The 21,369-nt window shown below is 40.3% G+C and overlaps 1 protein-coding gene across 1 annotated transcript in view; it reads right to left on the bottom strand.

Moving 5' to 3' along the window:
• The window catches only part of ABCA10 (ATP binding cassette subfamily A member 10), a 93,658-nt gene that overhangs the window by 52,272 nt on the left and 20,017 nt on the right, over nt 1–21,369 (bottom strand). The window contains 2 exon segments of the mRNA XM_017863365.1: nt 166–224; nt 5,267–5,435. Of these exon segments, the coding sequence (XP_017718854.1) occupies nt 166–224; nt 5,267–5,435 (228 nt within the window).

Raw genomic sequence — 21,369 nt, forward strand, 5'->3', positions numbered from 1 at the left:
TATATTATTGGTGATTATCCTTCATGGTAGAAACATATTTTTAATTTTTTTGTTTTCTCCATATTTATTCTCTAATGTTCCACAATAATTATTTATATTTTCAGATCACAAAATGTCTTTGTGTTTTAATTTAAAACATTATCAAGCAATGAAGTTTTCTTTTACCTTGCAATGCTTCTACTTTTCCAGTCTTTCCATTATATTCTTTTTTAACATTTCTGATTCTGAAAGAAGATGAAGTAATTTGGAGGTAAATGCATTTTCTAATATTAATAACACAGATTACAGTTCATAACTAAGTCTGACCTTCACAGTAAAGAGTATCACTCTCAATGGGATCTAAGGAGGGCAGTAGAAAAAGCCCTCCCCTCACCACTCCCAAAAGAGATTTACACAGACCTGCTAATACTCTTATAAAGCTTGGCGTTTCATATATTCCAGCTATTTCTCTAAGTTATCAAATGAATAAGGGAAAGCTAAAATTGAAAAAAAAAAGAGAAGAAGGCAAGAAGGGAGAGAAAGAAAAAAAGGGAGAGAGGCTTTCCCTCAATCTTGAAACCCTCTCAATCATTATCTTTCACAGGCAAATTTGTCAAAATAATAATCTTTACTCCCTATTTCCATTTCTTTATCCCACATTTATTTCCCAGCCTAAGACAATAGAGCTTCTCACCTTACCACTCCACAATAAACTATTCTCAGCGAAATTCATCAATGACCATTCTAGTTATCAAATCTAATGAACACTTTTTAGTCCTTATTTGATATCCCTCATCACTGTTTTAAACTATTACTCACTCTTTTCATAAGTCTCTACTTCCCTGGCTTCTACACTTTGGCTTCCACATCTTCCTCTTACTATTCCGTTTTGGCATACTTTATGGACTCCTTAAATTGGATTCTATACTTGACCAACTATTTTTCTTATTCTCAAACCTTTGCCATACAATCTTACCCACTCTCTTGGCTTCAACTGCTACCTAAATTCTAATGATTCCCAAATTTGTGTTTTAGAGATTTCTTCAAAGTTTCAGATATTCTGCTTTTTACTATATATCTGCACTTGGATATCAAACTGAATGCATTATATTTTCCTCTAAACCGGCCCACTTCCATTCTCTATCTCAGTTAGCATTTCTACTATCTACCCACAAACTCAAGCTAACAGCCTGAGAGGCATCCTTAACTCTCTCTCTCCCTTTTTCACCCCATCCTGTGACCTACAAAATTATTACAATTTAACTTCAAGAATTTATGAATTTAACTTTATAAATCTATTTGAATTTATCTCTTTACCACTTTTCTTTTACCTTCTTGCCCAGGCTCTTTTCATCTTTCACCTCAACCAGGGCTATGACCTCTGTGCTGGATTTTTAATTATCCCTTTTCTATCAGCAACAATCTCTTTTCTTCTGCAATGCAGAGGACATACCAGGGACTAGATTTCACAGAACCCTCTTTTCAGTATCAGATTTTGCTAATGAGAAGGACGTGGGCAAGATTTGGAGAGCAGAAATGAAACAAGGTCATTATTCTCGGTTCACATGAGCCAAGCGCATATTTGCAGGCTCGAGGTTTGCAACAGCTTCTCAGATGTCTTGACAAGTACTGCTTTGCTACTGCAGATTAAGATAACTGGTGAGAGATTTCCCAGAAAATCCCTGACATTTGCAGCAGTATACCGGCAAACTTCTTGAAAAACACCCATTTCTGTGCATCAGGGTAAGGTCCTCCATGGCTATTTCCCGACTTTCTGGCTGTAACTTAACCTTCTCTCCTCTAACTCTTGTATATTTGTGAATACCTAGTGCCTGTATTAAACCACTTTACTCCCACAATATTTTCAGCAACTCACTTTTCCTGACCAGACCTAGACTGATAAAATACCCTACATATTTCCATTTCTCCAGTTGCATCACCCTCAAATCCATTCTTCATAAAGCTGCCAAAGTGATCTATCAAAGTTCTGGTTACCTAATTTGCCTCCTTAAAAAATCATTCAGTGATTCCCCACACTATACAGGATAGCCTACTCTCCTTACCTTGGCAAGCAAAATCTTCCATGATCTGATTTGGTCCCTACCTCTTAAAGTTTACCTCTCTCTTTTCTTGTACTTTAAGGTCAGAAATGTCAGTTCCTTGTGTTCCCTAGACATACACACTGTCTCTTGCTCTACTAGGTGGCTTATGCCATATCCCATGTATGGAAGGACATTCACATACCCCACCATACTTTATATGACCAAGATCTTTCTCTTTCATAAGACTCACCTTAAGAGTCACCTCCTTTTGACTTTCCCCACTACACTACACTGGGTTGGATGATCCTTCTTTATTTCTTTTAATTATCTGTGTCCATCTCTACTACTTCTTTTATCAGTTATCTATTTTAGTATCTATTTCCCTAGACTCTGCACTTCCTGAGGTTAAAGACCATCATTAATCTCTGTATCCTAATTCTAGCAGAGGGGTTGATTAATGATGAATAAATTAACAAAGTAATTAATTTGTCAGCAGGAACAGTCTGGTCCAGAATGATCAAAGAGTTGCTGGTTTCAGGTATGTTAGGCCACTTCCTATAGGATGTTCCCTGTATCTCTAGGTACAGACAGGGGGAACATCAAGGTAGATGATACTGTATGCAGGTTTAGACAGGCTAGAACCGTCACATTTACCTGAAAATATACTCAATTCACATTAACGTCGCAAGGGCAAATTAGACCTAAGACCACTGAATAGGATGGCTAACATCAACCACTTAGGAGACCCAAATAACCTCTCTTCACACCATACAACCACACCATCTCCATTGTTCACTGGATGAATATGGATCAAACTCATGATCCTGGGCATTTATTGAACCATGCCCTAAAAGATGAGCTTTTGGCCTGACAAAGGAGGAAATAATATAATTTAGTCCTAATTTAATTTGTTATGTGCAACAATACTAAGTCTTCTGTTGTCAATGTAATGACTATAAGAATGAATAGGCTGGCCGGGCGCGGTGGCTCAAGCTTGTAATCCCAGCACTTTGGGAGGCCGAGATGGGCGGATCACGAGGTCAGGAGATCGAGACCATCCTGGTTAACCCGGTGAAACCCCGTCTCTACTAAAAAATGCAAAAAAACTAGCTGGGAGAGGTGGCAGGCGCCTGTAGTCCCAGCTACTCGGGAGGCTGAGGCAGGAGAATGGCGTAAACCCGGAAGGCAGAGCTTGCAGTGAGCTGAGATCCGGCCACTGCACTCCAGCCTGGGCGACAGAGCGAAACTCCGTCTCAAAAAAAAAAGAATTAATAGCAAAGAAAGTGATAAACTATAGCTACAGAATAACTGTAAAAGTCTTCATGCAGGAGATAGGACTTGAAAGACTACTAAAAATTATAGAATTTGAGAAATTTCCTCAACTTCAGGGAATAGAGAACTTTCACCTTGATCTTTTCATGTTAGGTTATAGTATTCTCCTTCTCCTGTTGTCTCCTTCCTCATTTCCCACTGCTCCCAGATACTTTCATCAATCACCTACATATCTGTTTCAAAATAAGGTGAATTGATATTGGTCTAACTGATTTAGTATATTTGGGATATTCCTAATAGCTAATATTTATTGAATACCTAGCAATGAGCCATGTAAAAGCTTTACACGTGATAGCTCATTGACTTTTTATGACAAATTGTGTATTATTTTTTGTTGTTGTTGTTTTTTGTTTTTTGAGACGGAGTCTTGTTCTGTTGCCCAGGCTGGAGTGCAGTGGCGCCATCTCGGCTCACTGCAAGCTCTGCCTCCTGGGTTCAGGCCATTCTCCTGCCTCAGCCTCCCCAGTAGCTGGGACTACAGGTGCCCGCCACCATGCCCAGCTAATTTTTTTTTTTGAATTTTAGTAGAGACGGGGTTTCACCATGTTAGCCAGGATGGTCTCGATCTCCTGACCTCGTGATCTGCCCGTCTCGGCCTCCCAAAGTGCTGGGATTACAGGCGTGAGCCACCGCGCCCGACCAACAAATTGTGTATTATTGTTATGCTCATTTTTAAGATGAAGAAACTGATGCAAAGGGGCAAAGCCAGGATTCAAACCAGTTGGTTTAAATCTACAGACTATATCATAATCACTATGATCTACTGTCTCCTGAAAAAATACTTTTAAAAAGATACCTTTACATAAATAGAATGCCACTTAAGAATATTGCCCAAAAATCTTGAATAAAATAAGCAAACACCTAGGGAAGTATGCACTAAATTATAGCAGAATCTTTTACTGATAGTTCTCCCTGCATTATTTCTTACTTGTATACTTTCAGTCAATCAAACCAGTTTGAATGTACAACTAACATTTATGCAGTCCCTATTATGTAACAGGCATATATGTTTAATTATCTTATTGATTATTTATATTATTAAAGATGAAAGAGAGGCATTATATTCTATTTACTTATTTATTTATTTTTGAGACAGGGTCTGGGTCTGTCGCCCAGGCTGGAGTGCAAGTGGTACTATATCTGCTCAAACTCCATCTCTTGGGCTCAAGCCATCCTCCCACGGTCAGCCTCCCCAGTAGCTGGGACTACAGGCACGCACCACCATGCCTGGCTAATTTTTGTATTTTTTGTAAAGACAGAGTTTCGTCATGTTGAGCTCAGGCTTGTCTCAAACTCCTGAGTTCAAGTGATCCGCCCACCTGGTCTACCAAAGTACTGAGATTACAGGTGTGAACCACTGCACCTGGCCATATATTCTTAGAAATGAATGAAAAAGAAGCTTAGATAGTTCATATAGTTTAACTGAAAGTCACAAAGCTATTAAATTGTGAAGAGACCTTTTGACTTCAAAATTTCAGTCCCTATACTCCCTAAAGGAAGATAGCCTGTTTGAAACACATGTATAATATATACTTATATGCTTATATACTGCATATGTATACATATACATATGTATACACATACATGTATAATATATACTTATATACTGCATATGTATACATATACATAACACAGATGTATGTGTGTGTTAGAAGACAAAGCAGAGAGGGAGTATAAGTGGTGGGAGATGATAAGATGGAAGACAGAAGATGAGAGACAAGAAAATGATAGGTCTCTCAAATTTTACTGTTGACAATATCAACAGTATTTACTTTAAAAATGGTGAATGAGAGGAATTTAAGATGATGGCAGAGAATAAAAAAAAGAAAAGAACACATCATCTGTATCAACATTTGACCTGCAGCTTCATTTATTAAGCTTTTACCTATAAGTGTACATAATTTCTTAGTTACCTTATGGCTTCTTTTCCATGGAATTCTGGAGAAACCGGTTCAAAAGAGTCATCAGAGGAATTCTCAGAATTCATTTCATTCTCAAAGATTTCATGATGAGTATTTTGATGTTTGGACCAAAAGGAAGACTTAAGGAAAAATAATGGAGAATCCCCATGGCCATCTTTATCTAATTAATAAAGATACAATTACATATTGCATCAATTAAACCACATCAATAAAAAGGAACATCTGTCCTTTACTTGATATCAATTTTGAACTTAATTTATTATCTTGGGCATTTACATTTATAATGTTCAAAATAAACCATTACAGGTGCATTAAAGTTAAGACAGAGCTGTGGTTTTCAATAAGTTATCAGCTGTGATTGAGAAAAGTAAAAGTGCTCACGAGAGGGAATACAGTTCCAGCTGTAGGGAATCATATCAAACATCAAGAACGTCACTTTTTGGATTTCCAGACATTTGGATGCTAAAAAAAGAGATGTGTAAGCTGATCCTGCCATAGCATATGCAGACATATTATTTTGATAATATAGAAAAAATATTGAAAATAGTGAGCATATAATTCATGATAAATTAAAAGAGACCTTTTTTCCGAGTCCTAAGAATACAACAAAAGCACAAAAATGAACATATTAAGAATGTAAAGGTAGACATATGGCTGGATAACTTTTGTCAAATAGGAAAAAGACATAGAAAGGAAGAAAATTAAAATTAAAGGATCATATGTAAGAAGCATGGGAAATATTTTTAATTCATTAGAAAAATTAAACACAGATTAAATTGTTTCTGCCATAAGTCTTCTTATGTTTTATTTTATATAAATTTTTTCAACCAGATACATATATAATTCTTTGACTTTTTATGACCTGGAATTATACAGGGATCTGTATCAAGAGATAGTTCATATCATTCCCCAGTAGAAGGGGCTCTACGTGTAATCAAGTAAAAATGGTTTGACAGTTAAATGGACTTATATCTATTAGAGTAGAAAATACAGGTGCAGATCTAAAGAAGGAAAGAGAATAATATGAGATGGTGTTTTAATTATATATCCACAAAATAGGAATTTATTGGTGGTAAGAGGAGGAAATTTAAAAGATTTTTCAGAAACTATAGGATAATTAAAAGAATACAGAATTTTCACACATAATATTTTACTACAAGCTGTTACTGAAAGTTAATATAATGTAGGGGGATGAAGCTGAGCAAAAGAAGAGCTAAAGAGGAGACAGAATATACAAACTTCTTGCTATATGAAAGCAAAAGATGTTGATGACATGTAGAAAAATGTATGGGAAAGAATGGACAAGTTATAGATAGAAATTCTTTGACAAGAGAAATGAAAATAGTATTGTGGTTTTAGAGATATTATGTGGGAGAGAAGAAATGTTCAAAAATGAAAATATGTAAGCACATCTAGAGTTGAACTAGCCAAAAGAGAAATTATACTATAAAAAAACAAAGCAAAATTTTAGAAGGGAAAACAAATTAAAATTCAAAATGAAATAATTTTATTCATAGAAACTATAGTATTTTTAAAACGTATCAAAAATCAAACTAATGTTTTATATTCTTGTTTTGCTACTACTATAGTTATTGCCTGTCCTCGTTAGTGCCTCACCTCTAGTAGCCAAAGCCAGAAACCAGTGAGCCAATCCTCATCTCTTTTCCCTCTCTCTCACTTCCCCCAACTTCTATATAATTAACCACCAAATCAGATTATTTCTATTACCTAAGAATTTCGTGAGTCTGTTCTCCCCTCTACATTATGATGACATCTTAATTTGATCCTCTCAAACAGATTAGTATCCACCTGCTTTGAGCCCATTCTTCATGCAGCTGCCAGAGAGAGCTTCCTAAAATGCAAATCTCACCAGTGAAAGAGCATACATACACTACTACTTCAGTCTGTCTCCATTTTTGCACCAGTCATTCTAATGCTTTTGGATTTTTTGTACAAACAATATTTCAAGATACAAATATACTGTGTTAAGGATAGTTTCAAAGCCTATCTGTTATGCTATAACCATCACTGAAAAAATGAAATGATATTTTCACTACAAAATACAGATAGAGAAAAGCTATGATCTCACAATAGAGAAGACAACTTCAAATTAAAGAATTAAGGTATATAAATAAATTTCACATTCCTTCTCTTATCTGACAAGGTGAAAATTTTGTCAGAGATCATCACCAACACTTGAGTTGCCCAAGGGGACACAATCCAAAATTCTGTACATGCCGTATCAAGTGAAAATTATGACCAGGCACCTATAGAGGGGCTTATTGGAGATAAGCCTCAGAATCTCAGGGATCTTTACATGCTATAGTGTCCTGTGCATAGCTGTTCACAAGCATGTGCATCTGGAAAAATCTCCCAGTAACTCTTATAAACTGGTTAATAATTTCTACATCACAGACTCCTACTATGCACCAACTCTGCCAAACAATTTTTAATTTCCCTTATGATATACTATTTCACATTGCTGAGCATACATGCTGTTGACTCTATGGCTGGATAACTGCTGTCAAATAGGAAAGGATATAGAAAGAAAGAAAATTAAAATGTATTGCTGAGCATACATGCTGTTGACAATATGGCTGTAGACAAAATGTGTTTTCAAGATTCTTTCAGATGACTTGTTTTTGAGAATCTTCTCCACAAGATAAACTTACTTACCCTCTAAATGCAATTTGAGGTGTTTCCTCCATGCCTTTTCTAATTTGACAACCCTAGAACTTACCCTCTCATGGAACCTTGTGGTATCCTCTCTTATTACACTTCTTACACTACATTTAACTACTAATTTACATCAGTATTTCCAATGCTAACTGCAAAAGCCTTGAAGACTCAGACTGTTAACCCGTCGTAGGCTTCAATAAGCAGTTACATTTTAAATGGATAAGTAGATTACATCTGATGTCTAATTGGTACAGATATCATTAGCAATTCTTAGCTTGTTTTGGTTCAGTAAAATAATTATAAATGTAAAAACATTTACATATAACCTGGTCTAAAAATAAAGATTTGAAAGATGCTTATAAAATTTAGATTGACCAGGCACAGTGGCTCACACCTATAATCCCAGCACTTTGGGAGGCCAAGGCAGCTAAATGGCTTGAGGCCAGGAGTTTGAGACCAGACTGGATAACATGAGCATTAGATCAGAGTTTCAAAGTTCTAGTCCAAATTCTGCTAAATGTGTTCTTGGCCAGTCATATAACTTCTCTAGATCACTGTTTTGGCACCTCTAAGACGCATCTTCTGGACTAAATAATGAACTAAAAGCTGATCATTAAAAGTATAGATTATACAAACAGGAATTGAAAGGAAAAAGTCAAATTCAATGTTCCCAGGTTTAAAGATTACCTGTGCTTCTGGGCAGTGGGGCTGGAGGAATATTGGAAAAGAAAAACAAGATGACTATGAATAAGTGAAGGACTTAAATAAACATGAAAATGTTGCCTATTAAAATGCTAATTAAATTCTAGAGATGAGGAATTTGTGTTACCATATTAATTATCAAAAAGCTCTCAGTTGGATGTAAAACTTGTAATTCTAATCACAACAGAAGATCATGAAGGGGAACTGGTAAAAGCACAAATGTAATATCCCTAGAATTACCATAAGTCTGGAGTTTGTATCTTTATATCTAACTGTTATAATTGAGCTTCATAGTAGATGGGATTTGAGCATACAATGTCTGTGAACAAAGAACATTAATGTTCTTATTAAAGCTTAAAAACCCACCATCATGTTGTAGAAACTTACCTTATATTTAGGACCTCCAGACATTAGATAGATACAAATGATACAGAAAATGTGATTCTAGAATAATACTTTTCTTTTAAACAAAACATTCTATGTAAAATTTGTCCCCTGACATGCTCAGAGGTATCATTTAAATGAAAAAAAAAAAAAATGAAGTTGGTATAGCAGACATCAACAAGGTGTGTAATGGGACTTCCTAGCACTTGTTCCCTAGCAGAAACGTTAACTTGAAACAACTATCCACTCAAAAATACCTTCACAAGCGCCAAGGAAACCAGATGACAGAGTATAGCACCTGAGTGTAATACCTCAGAAATAAGAAAAGGGACGGGTGTGGTGGCTCAAGCCTGTAATCCCAGCACTTTGGGAGGCTGAGGTGGGCGGATCACGAGGTCAGGAGATCGAAACCATCCTGGCTAACATGGTGAAACCCCGTCTCTACTAAAAAATACAAAAAAAACTAGCTGGGCGAGGTGGCGGCGCCTGTAGTCCCAGCTACTCGGGAGGCTGAGGTAGGAGAATGGCGTAAACCCCAGGAGGCAGAGCTTGCAGTGACCCGAGATCCGGCCACTGCACTCCAGCCTGGGTGACAGAGCAAGACTCCGTCTCAAAAAAAAAAGAAAGAAAGAAAGAAGAAAAGGTGCATTGAAGAGGGCAGAAAAGACAGTTTTACAAAACCTGTGCCACCCCTTCCCAACCCGTCAGGCAGCATAACATGAAAAGAGACACCCACCACTTGAGGAAAGGAGAGATTGTTTCGTGTCTGTGCAAAAAGCATTTTAGTTTGATGTAGACTCTGTCTCACACCAGATAAAAATTGATCCCAACTTGCAAAGCTTCAACTTATGATTTTTCAACTTTACAATGGGTTTATTGGGATGAAATCCCATCGTAAGTTGAGGAATATCTGTACAAAAATCAATCCAAAATGAAGTAAAGACTTAAAAGTAAAACCCGAAACTGTAAAACTACTAGAAGGAAACGGGGGGTGGGGGTGGGGGGAGAAGGCGGAGCTTCATGACATTGGTCTGGGCAATGATTTTTTTTTGGATAGGACCCCAGAAGCATGAACAACAAAACAAAAGTAGACACATGAGATTACATCAAACTAAAAAGCTTTTGCACAGCCAGGAAAGCAATCAACAGAGTAAATAGAAAATATTTGCAAATGATACATCTAATAAGAGGTTAATATACAAAATATGCAGCAAACTCAATAGTAAGAAAAAAAAAAAACTCAATTTGAAAATGAGCAAAGACCTGAATAAACATTTCTGAAAAGAAGACTTACAAATGGCCAACAAGAATATGAAAAAGTACTCAACATCACTAATCATCAAGGAAATGCAAATTAAAACCACAATGTGATAGCACCTCACATCTGTTAGAAAGGATGCTATGGAAAAGATGAAAGGTAAAAAGTGTTGGCAAGGATGTGGAGAAAAGGGAAGCCTTGCCACTGTTGGTGAAAATGTAAATTAGCATAACCATTATGAAAAACATGATGGAGGTTCCCAAAAAGGTAAAAATAGAACTACCATATGATTGAGCAATTACACTTCTGGTATACATCCTAAGGAAATGAAACCATTACGTTGAAGAGATATCTGCACTCCCATATTCATTGCAGCATTATTCGCAATAGTCAAGATATGAAAAAACGAACTGCATGTCCATCAAAGGATAAATGGAGAAATAAATTGTGGTATATATATACAATAGAATACTATTTAGCTTGTAAAAGGAAGGAAATTTTGTCATTTGTGACAACATGCATGAATCTGGAGATACATCATGTTAAGTAAAATAAGCCAGATACAGAAATATAAATACCACATAATCTCACTTATATGTAGAATCTAAAATGTGGAACGAACTAAAATAGAGAATAGAATCTTGGCTACCAGGGCCTGGCAGGGGGTGGGGAGAGGGCAGGGGATGGAGAGGTTGGAAAGATGTTTGTTAGTCAAAGGATACAAAATTTTAGTTAGGTAGGAGGAATAAATTCAAGAGACCCATTGTACAACATGGTGACTATACTTAATAACAATGTATTTTGAAAACTGCTAAGAGAGTAGATTTTAAGTGTTCTCACCACAAAAATAAGTATATGAGGTAATGGATATGTTAATTAGTTAGATTTGGCTAAGTTCACAATGTATATTATTTCAAAACATCATGGGTACGTGGTAAATATATCATGCTTTTGGCAATTAAATTAATTATTTTAAAATTAATTGTGGTCAATAAAGTATAGAGATGGTGAATTACTAATTAAATTTCATAAGAATATATTAGAAAAACATTATGTTTACTACAGAAAGCCAAAAATTTAGTAAAGGGGAAATATGGAATATGGCACAGAATTGAAAAACAGAAAAAATTTTAACCTTGGCAATATACAGCTTATTTCTTCCTCTACCTACTATAAAGAATTCTAATTTTGTCTGCTAGGTTCGTGGGTTTTGGGGGCTAAAGAAAATTAATTTGATTTATATTATAAAGGGTAACGAATGATGGACAAAGACTAAAACAAGAGATTCCAAAGGAAGAAAGCAATGAGAAAATAGAGCAGAGCCTAAACCAATTAGTTGAAGGACACTTTTAAGAATTCAGATGCCAGGCATAGTGGCTCACATTTGTAATCCTAGCACTTTAGGTGGCCAAGGTGGGAGGATCGCTTGAGGCCAGGAGTTTGAGACCAGACTGGTCAATACAGCAAGACCCCACCTCTACAAAAAAATAAAAAATAAAAATTAGTCTGGTATGGTGGCACATGTCTGTGGTCCCAGCTACGGAGGAGGCTGAGGTGGGAGGATAGCTTGAACCTGGGAGGTTAAGGCTGCACTGAGCTATGATGGCACCACTCCACTTCAGCCTGGGTAACAGGGAGACCTTGTCCTCAAAAAAAAAGAATTTAGAGAACAGGGTGTTTTACATGCTCTTGCCGTATTTACAAGTGACAGAATGAGTGCATACAGAAGTAGACAAGCTTTAGGATTTGAAGTTCCATTTTGCCTGTTTGAAAAATAACAATAAAGTAATTTTTAAAATTATCAAATATGAGAGTGCTTTTACTGTGACCTGTACCAAGTTAGGGGCAACATGTTAAGATAGTTTTATATGGGTTATGCATGCTACATGCTGCTCTTTAGTCAAAAGAAGAAACTTTATCTAATGAGAGAATTCAATTCATTTCTTCACAGGAATAATTTTCCAAAGTAATTTTGAAGCCAATTTGCCACATACGTAAGAATTTACTCACATGAACATGATACATAATGAAATTAGAAAAGAAAATTGTATTATTTGCCAGTAAGAAGCATAGGGACTAAACTGTAAACGACAGTGTAATAAAGATTAACCAAACATAAAACAAGTCTAGAAGAAAGCTATACATATTTTTCAGATAAAACGTCTGAATTAGAAACCAGATGAATATACTAAAATAAGTAGGGTTTGAAAATGACAGTAATAGTCAGATTCTGACATGTAAGAAATTATGTGTGAGGAAAACATGTTTTTTTTATGGAGTTAAATAAGTACAGTCACATGTCACTGAATGATGGGGATAACTTCTGTGAAATGTGTGATTTTGTCATTGTGCAAACACCATAGAGTGTATTCTATAAACCTAAATGATATAGTCTACTGCACACCTAGGCTATATGGTAGCCCATTGCTCCTAGACTACAAACTTGTACAGCATATTACTGTACTGTATACTATAGGAAATTGTAATACAATGGTATCTCTATCTTATCATATCTCAACATAGAAAAGGTACAGTAAAAATATGGGATTATGATCTTATGTGACCACTGTGGTACCTGTAGTCCATCACTGACCAAAACATCATTATGCAGCACATGACTGTATGTTAGTTTTTAGGATTATATGTGCACACACTATCTACAAATTTTATAGTCATTTAAAAGCCATCTGTAGAGCTTATGCTATTACTTTATAATTATTATTATTATTATTATTATTATTGTTTCAATAATAATATTGAACAGGTGGGGGAACAGGTGATTTTGGTTACATGGATAAGTTATTCAGTGATTATTTCTGAGAGTTCGGTGTACATATCACCCGAGCAGTTTACACTGCATCCAATGTGTAGTCTTTTATCCTTCAACCCCTCATCCTTCCCTCCAAGTCCCCAAAGTTCATTATATTATTCATATGCTTTTGCATCCTCATAGCTTAGCTCTCACTTATAAGCAAGAGCATATGATGTGTGGTGTTCCATTCTTGAGTTAACTTCACTTAGAATAATGGTCTCTGACTCCATCCAGGTTGCTGCAAATGGCATTATTTCATTCTTTCTACGGCTGAGTAGTATTTTATTTTATATATATATATAAAATATGTATATACACACACACACACACATATAATGAAATGTATATATATGACACATTTTCTTTACCCATTCATTGATTGATGGGCATTTGGGTTCGTCCCATATTTTTGCAATATCACTTTACTCCTGCAAAGTGGCCATAATTTAAAAAATCAAAAAAGAATAGATGTTGGCACAGATGTCGTGAGAAGGGAACACATTTACATGGCCATGGGAATGTAAACTTGTACCACCACTATGGAGATTCCTTAAAGAGCTAAAAGTGGAACTACCCTTTGATCCAGCTATCCCACTACTAGTTATCTACCCAGATGAAAAGAAATCACTACATGAAAAAGACACTTGCATATGAATGTTTATTGCAGCACAATTTGCAATTGCAAGAAAAGGGAACCAGCCTTGAATAATGCCATTATTTTATTCCTCTTTAATGGCTGAGTAGTATCCTATGGTGTATATATAGACCATATATATACACATCACATATATCGTATATATGATCTATATATATGCAATATATATGATCTATATATATACACACGCTGCATTTTCTTTATCCACTTGTTGGTAGAGAGCATCTAATGTTCATCAGAGATATTGGTCTGTAGTTTTCTTTTTTTGTTATGTCCTTTCCTGGTTTTGGTATTAGGGTGATCCTGGCTTCATAGAATGATGTAGGGAGGATTCCCTCTTTATCTTTTGAAATAGTGTCAATAGGATAGGTACCAATTCTTCTTTGAGTGTCTGACAGAATTCAGCTATGAATCCGTCTGATACTGGACTTTTTGAGGGGGGAATATTTTATTTACCATTTCAATCTCACTGCTTGTTATTGATCTGTTCAGAGTTTCTACTTCTTCCTGGTTTAATCTAGAAGGGTTGTATATTTCCAGGAATTTATCCGTCTCCTCTAGGTTTCCTAGTTTTTGCACATAAAGGTGTCCCTAGTGGCCTTGAATGATCTTTTGTACTTCTGTGTTATCAGTTGTAATATCTCTCATTTCATTCCAAATTGAGCATATTTGGATCTTCTCTCTTTTCTTGGTGAATCTTGCTAGTGGCCTATCGATTTTGTTAAACTTTTCAAATAACTAGCTTTTTGTTTCATTTATTTTTTGTATTTTTTGTTTCAATTTCATTTAGTTCTGCCCTGATCTTGGTGATTTCTTTTCTTCTGCTGGGTTTGGGTTTGGTTTGTTTTTGTTTCTCTAGTTCCTTGAGGTGTGACCTTCGATTGTCTATTTGTGCTCTTTCAGACTTTTTGATGTAGGTATATTATGCTATGAACTTTCCTATTAGCACTGCTTTTGCCGTATCACAGGGGTTTTGATAGGTTGTGTCACTAGAGTCACTTACTGGGGTCTCGCAACTTCGGGCACAACATTTGGGGGCTCGTCCGGGATTCCCCTAAGCCCACCAGACCCCAGGTCAACGGGTCGTCGCTGTGAGCAGATTCGGTAAGTCGGCCGGCTTGAGTCTCTGTGTTGTCTGTAGTCTCTGTGTCGTCTGGAAAAATCCCGCGGGGTCTGTATCAGTGGTTGGCATAGTCTTGGCGGACGCGCTATAAGACAGCCACCAGGGGCCGGTGGGAGACATCCCCCGGCACCCGTCTGGGGCTCTGTATTTATTAGCCCATCTGGTTCTGATCGAGAGCTAAACCCGAGACGTGCTGGTGACTATTGTTATGTTAATTACTTAACTTACTTTCATCTTTCAGGACCTACTTGGCAAAGAAAAAAAAAAAGAGTACAATACTTCTGGTTTTACTCTTTTCTCTATCTCTCTTTTCTATATCTCTCTTTTCTCTATCTCTAGGATTCTACTACCATGGGTAATAGCCAGAGTACTCCACTCTCCATTCTTATAAATAACTTTAAAGATGTTAAGGCAAGGGGCCATGACCTTAGCATAGAACTCAGAAAAGGGAAATTGGTAACTTTCTGCCGCTCGGAATGGCCCACCTTCGGTGTAGGGTGGCCAGCTGAGGGGACCTTCTGTCTCCCCATTATCATTAAGGTAAAATCAAAAATTTTCCTGCCGGGGCGGTCAGGACATCCTGATCAGATCCCTTACATCCTGGTGTGGCAAGACCTTGTGGAAAACCCACCCCCTTGGCTAACTCCTTTTGTGCTGACGCCAGAGCCATGTAGGGCTCTGGTCGTACAGTCGACAGAACACCCCCGTAGGCCAAAAACACCGTCCGCTCCCCCACCCCCTGTGTTAGAAGACAGTCAGGATCCCCTGCTTTTAGAACCCCCGCCTTATCATCCCCCTCCTGGCCCTCAGCCCCCAGCCCCCCCAGGGGACCTCGAAGAGCGGGAAGCAGCAGCTGCTGCTGCAGCCGGGGCCGTCGAAAGTGAAAGTAACTCTGGGGGGCTGGCGGGGCGGACGCGCGGACGCGCTCAATGGGAAATAAGCTCGCGCCCCCCTGATTCCACTGTGGCTCTCCCCCTGAGGGAAATAGGACCCCCCGATGACACGGGCAACCCTAGACTCCAGTACTGGCCATTCTCCACTAGTGACCTGTACAACTGGAAAACCCAGAATGCTCGGTTTTCTGATAACCCTAAAGATTTAACAGCTCTTTTAGACAGTGTTATGTTTACCCATCAACCAACCTGGGATGATTGTCAACAACTCCTCAGAATTTTGTTCACAACAGAGGAACGAGAAAGAATACAGGTAGAGGCCAGAAAACTGGTTCCGGGAGATGACGGCCAACCTACCGCCAACTCTGACCTCATTAATGCTGCCTTTCCCTTGACCAGACCTGCATGGGACTACAACACGGCAGAAGGTAGGGGAAGGCTACTCGTTTATCGCCAGACTCTAATGGCGGGTCTCCGGGCTGCCGCTCGCAAGCCCACCAATTTGGCCAAGGTATATTCCGTGTTACAGGGAAAAACAGAAAGCCCAGCTACCTATCTAGAAAGATTGATGGAAGCCTTTAGACAGTTTACCCCCATGGACCCGGAGGCACCCGAAAACCAGGCAGCTGTTGTCATGTCTTTTGTAAATCAGGCAGCTCCGGACATTAAAAAGAAACTCCAAAAATTAGAAGATCTAGAGGGAAAACAAGTCCAGGACCTCCTCCGAATCGCCCAAAAAGTATACAATAATAGAGATCTCCCAGAAGAGAGACAGATTAGGGCCACTGAAAAAATGACCAAAGTCTTAGCCGCAGTAGTTCAGAAAGAACAGTTACAGTCAGAGGGCGCCCAACCCAAGCGTACTCCTAGACACAACTTAAAGAAAGATCAATGTGCATACTGCAAGGAAACGGGTCACTGGGTAAAAGATTGCCCCAAGAAAAAACAGCGCCAACTGGGGCAAGAACAATGGCAGCCCAAGGCCTCATCAATATTAGTAACCCAAGATGACTAGGGAAGACGGGGTTCGGACCCCCTCCCCGAACCTAGGGTAACTCTACAAGTGGAGGGGTCCCCGGTTCAGTTTCTGGTCGATACCGGGGCACAGCATTCAGTCTTGGTCAAGCCTTACGGGAAATTATCTAATAACTTATCCTGGGTACAAGGGGCCACAGGAGTTAAAAGATACCCTTGGACAACTCAAAGAACTGTAAATCTGGGAACGGGAGAGGTAACCCACTCCTTCCTGGTTATTCCCGAGAGCCCTTGTCCTCTATTAGGGAGAGATCTGCTGACAAAAATGGGAGCCCAAATCCATTTCCAACCGGGGGGCCCCAAAGTAACCGATTCTCAAGACAAGCCAATATCTGTCCTCACAATTGCCCTAGAAAATGAGTATAGACTCCATCAGGAACCGGCACCTCCTGACCAGAATATCGGCCCCTGGCTACAGCGCTTCCCAGAGGCCTGGGCAGAAACAGGAGGTTTGGGACTGGCAAAACACCGTCCTGCCATATTTGTTGAAGTTAAACCTGGGACGGATCCTGTTCGGGTATGGCAGTACCCGATGCCCCTAGAAGCCAGAGAAGGTATTACACCACACATCTGCCGGCTCCTAGATCAGGGAGTTCTACGCGCCTGCCACTCAGCATGGAACACCCCGTTGCTGCCGGTACGCAAACCTAACAGTAAAGATTATAGGCCAGTACAAGACCTAAGAGAAGTCAACAAAAGAGTCATGGACATTCACCCCACTGTGCCAAACCCATACACCCTCTTAAGCACCTTAAGCCCTGAAAAACAGTGGTACACCGTCCTGGATTTAAAAGATGCCTTTTTCAGCCTGCCTTTAGCCCCTAAGAGTCAGGAACTTTTTGCATTCGAATGGACAGATCCCGAGAGGGGCATAAATGGCCAGCTAACGTGGACCAGGCTACCACAGGGATTCAAAAACTCCCCAACTCTGTTCGACGAGGCCCTCCACGAAGATCTGGGTGAGTACCGGCGACAGCACCCTGAGATCACTCTTTTACAGTATGTTGATGATCTTTTAATAGCAGCTGAATCCCCAGAGGCCTGCCTACAAGGAACCGAAAGCCTCCTAAAGGCTTTGGGAGATCTAGGCTACCGAGCCTCGGCAAAGAAGGCTCAGATCTGCAAATCAGAGGTAACCTACCTAGGATACCTGTTAAAAGGGGGGCAACGCTGGTTGACGGATGCCCGAAAAGAGACTGTTCTACGTATCCCTAGACCCCAATCAACACGACAAGTAAGAGAGTTCTTGGGGTCGGCAGGGTTCTGTAGACTCTGGATACCGGGCTTTGCTGAATTGGCTAAACCACTATACCAGGCAACAAAAGAGCAGCAGCCCTTTAATTGGACAGAAGAGGCTGAGCTGGCTTTCCAACAAATCAAAACTGCTCTGCTATCAGCCCCTGCGTTGGGACTCCCTGATGTCTCCAAGCCATTCCACCTATACGTGGACGAAAGCCGGGGTGTAGCCAAAGCAGTATTGACTCAGTATTTAGGTCCTTGGCGGAGACCGGTTGCATATTTGTCGAAGAAACTGGACTCAGTGGCTGCTGGGTGGCCTCCTTGCCTCCGGGTAATCGCGGCCACTGCCTTAATGGTCAAAGACGCTGATAAACTGACCATGGGCCAAGAATTGCAGGTCACTACCCCACATGCCATTGAAGGCGTACTCAGACAGCCACCTGATCGGTGGCTTAGCAATGCCCGGCTCACCCACTACCAGGGACTGCTACTAAACCCCCTCAGAATAACTTTCATGCCCCCAACGGCCCTAAACCCCGCGTCCCTACTGCCAAATCCGGACTTGGAGAGCCCACTCCACGACTGCTCCGAGATATTGGCCCAGGTACACGGAGTCAGAGAAGACCTACAGGACCGGCCACTGCCAGACGCTGACCTCGTCTGGTTCACCGATGGAAGCAGTTTCGTCCACCAAGGACAAAGGTACGCGGGAGCGGCGGTAACCTCAGAAACCAAAGTCATTTGGGCAGAACCCTTGCCCCCGGGAACGTCGGCCCAAAAGGCTGAACTGGTGGCATTGACTCAGGCCTTAAAATTGGGGAAAGACCAAAAACTAACGGTATATACTGACAGCCGATATGCCTTTGCCACCGCTCACATACATGGAGCAATATATAGGGAAAGAGGGCTCCTCACGGCAGAAGGAAAAGACATTAAAAACAAAAAAGAAATCCTGGCCTTATTAGCTGCCCTCTGGGAACCCAGAAAATTGGCGATTGTCCACTGTCCAGGACACCAAAGAATAACTGACATGGTCTCCCGGGGAAATAACCTGGCTGATCAGACTGCTAAAAATGTGGCTCAAACCCCTTCACAGCTCCTAGCCCTTCAGCTGCCTGACCCGGGGCCCCCAGAGCTACCCTCTAACCCGGAGTACTCAGAGAGCGACCTCCAGTGGATAAACGAGCTCCCTATGGCTCAGATCCACGACAAGTGGTGGAAAGACTGTAAAAACAACATTATTCTCCCAGACAAATTAGGACAACGGGTACTAGAACGAATCCATCATAGTACCCATTTAGGCTCAAGGCGAATATTGGACTTAATAAGACACTCAAAACTAAAAATCAGAGATGCTTCTAAAAAAGTTGAACAAGTGACTAAAAATTGTGTAGTATGCCAACTCAATAATGCAGGAAACCAACCCCAAACCACTGGAAAAAGACAAAGAGGAAATAGACCTGGGGCTTATTGGGAAATTGACTTCACTGAAATAAAACCAGGAAAATATGGATACAAATACCTACTAGTTTTTGTAGATACTTTTTCAGGATGGACAGAAGCCTTCCCAACCAAAAAGGAAACTGCCCAAGTCGTAGCCAAGAAAATCCTAGAAGAAATCTTGCCCAGGTATGGCTTCCCAGCTATGATAGGGTCGGACAACGGGCCGGCCTTCATCGCCAAGGTAAGTCAGGGTCTGGCTTCCATTCTCGGGGCAAATTGGAAATTACATTGTGCATATCGCCCCCAAAGCTCAGGACAGGTAGAAAGAATGAACAGAACATTAAAGGAGACCCTAACTAAATTGACCATGGAGACTGGCGCTAACTGGGTAGTCCTTCTCCCCTACTCCCTGTTCAGGGCAAGAAACTCCCCTTACAGATTAGGTCTCACCCCTTATGAAATAATGTATGGCAGACCTCCCCCTATTGTCCCTAACCTAAAAGACAATCTCATCAAATCTGATGTCGATGATGGTGTTGAACTCTTATTTTCCCTACAAGCCTTACAGAAAATTCATGAAGAAATCTGGCCTAGACTAAGAGAACTATACAAAACAGGACCTCCACCCGTTCCACACCAGATCCGGCCAGGAGACTGGGTTCTCGTCAAGCGACACCGACAAGAAACCTTAGAACCAAGGTGGAAAGGGCCGTTCCAGGTGATCCTAACCATGCCAACAGCACTCAAGGTAGAAGGAATCGCTGCCTGGATCCACTACACCCACGCCAAGCCAGTGGACCCCCTCTCAGACTTCGTCGGGCCCTCCACAGAGAAAACCGCAGCCTGGACAATTGACCGGACTAAAGACAATCCTTTAAAACTCACCCTGCGCCGTCAACAACCGTAATTATGGTGTCCATCTCCTTTGTGACGCTCTTGCTTTTGCGGGCCTTCAGCTGGAAAATCCAAGCACAGCAGGCTTCATCCCCGTTTGCCTGGCGTTTTTTCCTGACAGAGAATTGGACCAACTACGCTCAGACACAGGTACAAGGCCATCTTCTGGCCACAGCTGATTGCCCCCCTCAAGGTTGTAGCTCTCCTATCTATGTTAATTTTACTGATTTCCAGGCACAACCGGGAAAAGTCACCCCAGCTATTTGCTTTCTCTTTGACCAACAAATCCCCTATTGTAAAACACATGGGTTGAACAAAGTCGTCGGTTGCCCCTATAGCTCATGTAAAATCCACACTGTCAAGACTCTCACGGCCTCAGAAACCCTCTCGAGCCAAGTGTGGAATTCCCATAATTTTTTTAAAACTGCCACAGGCTACACATGGGTTATCTGGGATCCCTGGGACTCCCGTTGGACCTCCCAACAGAAGGGGCCATGTACATGACATCTGGGACAAAGTGGCCTAGCAGCCGCCTCTATCTATGGCGCTCACTTGTTCAGATCCAAACCACCCTCCACGCTAACATTCAGAAACAGGAAACAGAACTAAACAAACAACTCTCCACTTTAACCTCCTCCCGCCCTTTCTCCTGGTTATCTCTGCTGAGGGAGGGGTTACTTCTCGCGAACGCCACCGGTCTGGGAAACCTCTCTGCATGTTTCTTTTGCGCTACCCTAGGACAGCCACCCCTGACTGGCCGTCCCGCTCCCAGCCCCTTCAATAATTCCCTAACAACTTCCAGCCAAGGATCCTCCCCATCTCAGATGTTCCTTTGTTCTTAAACCCCGAACAAACACAGGTTTTATTTTGCTATTCAAACGCTAGCACCTCCCTTTGCAACATAACCTCTCCTCCCAACTCCACTCTGTACGCCCCTCATGGCTCATTCTTCTGGTGTAATGGAACTCTATATAAAA

This window comes from Rhinopithecus bieti, unplaced genomic scaffold (assembly GCF_001698545.2).
Source record: "Rhinopithecus bieti isolate Rb0 unplaced genomic scaffold, ASM169854v2 scaffold_2349, whole genome shotgun sequence".
NCBI lineage: Eukaryota > Metazoa > Chordata > Mammalia > Primates > Cercopithecidae > Rhinopithecus > Rhinopithecus bieti.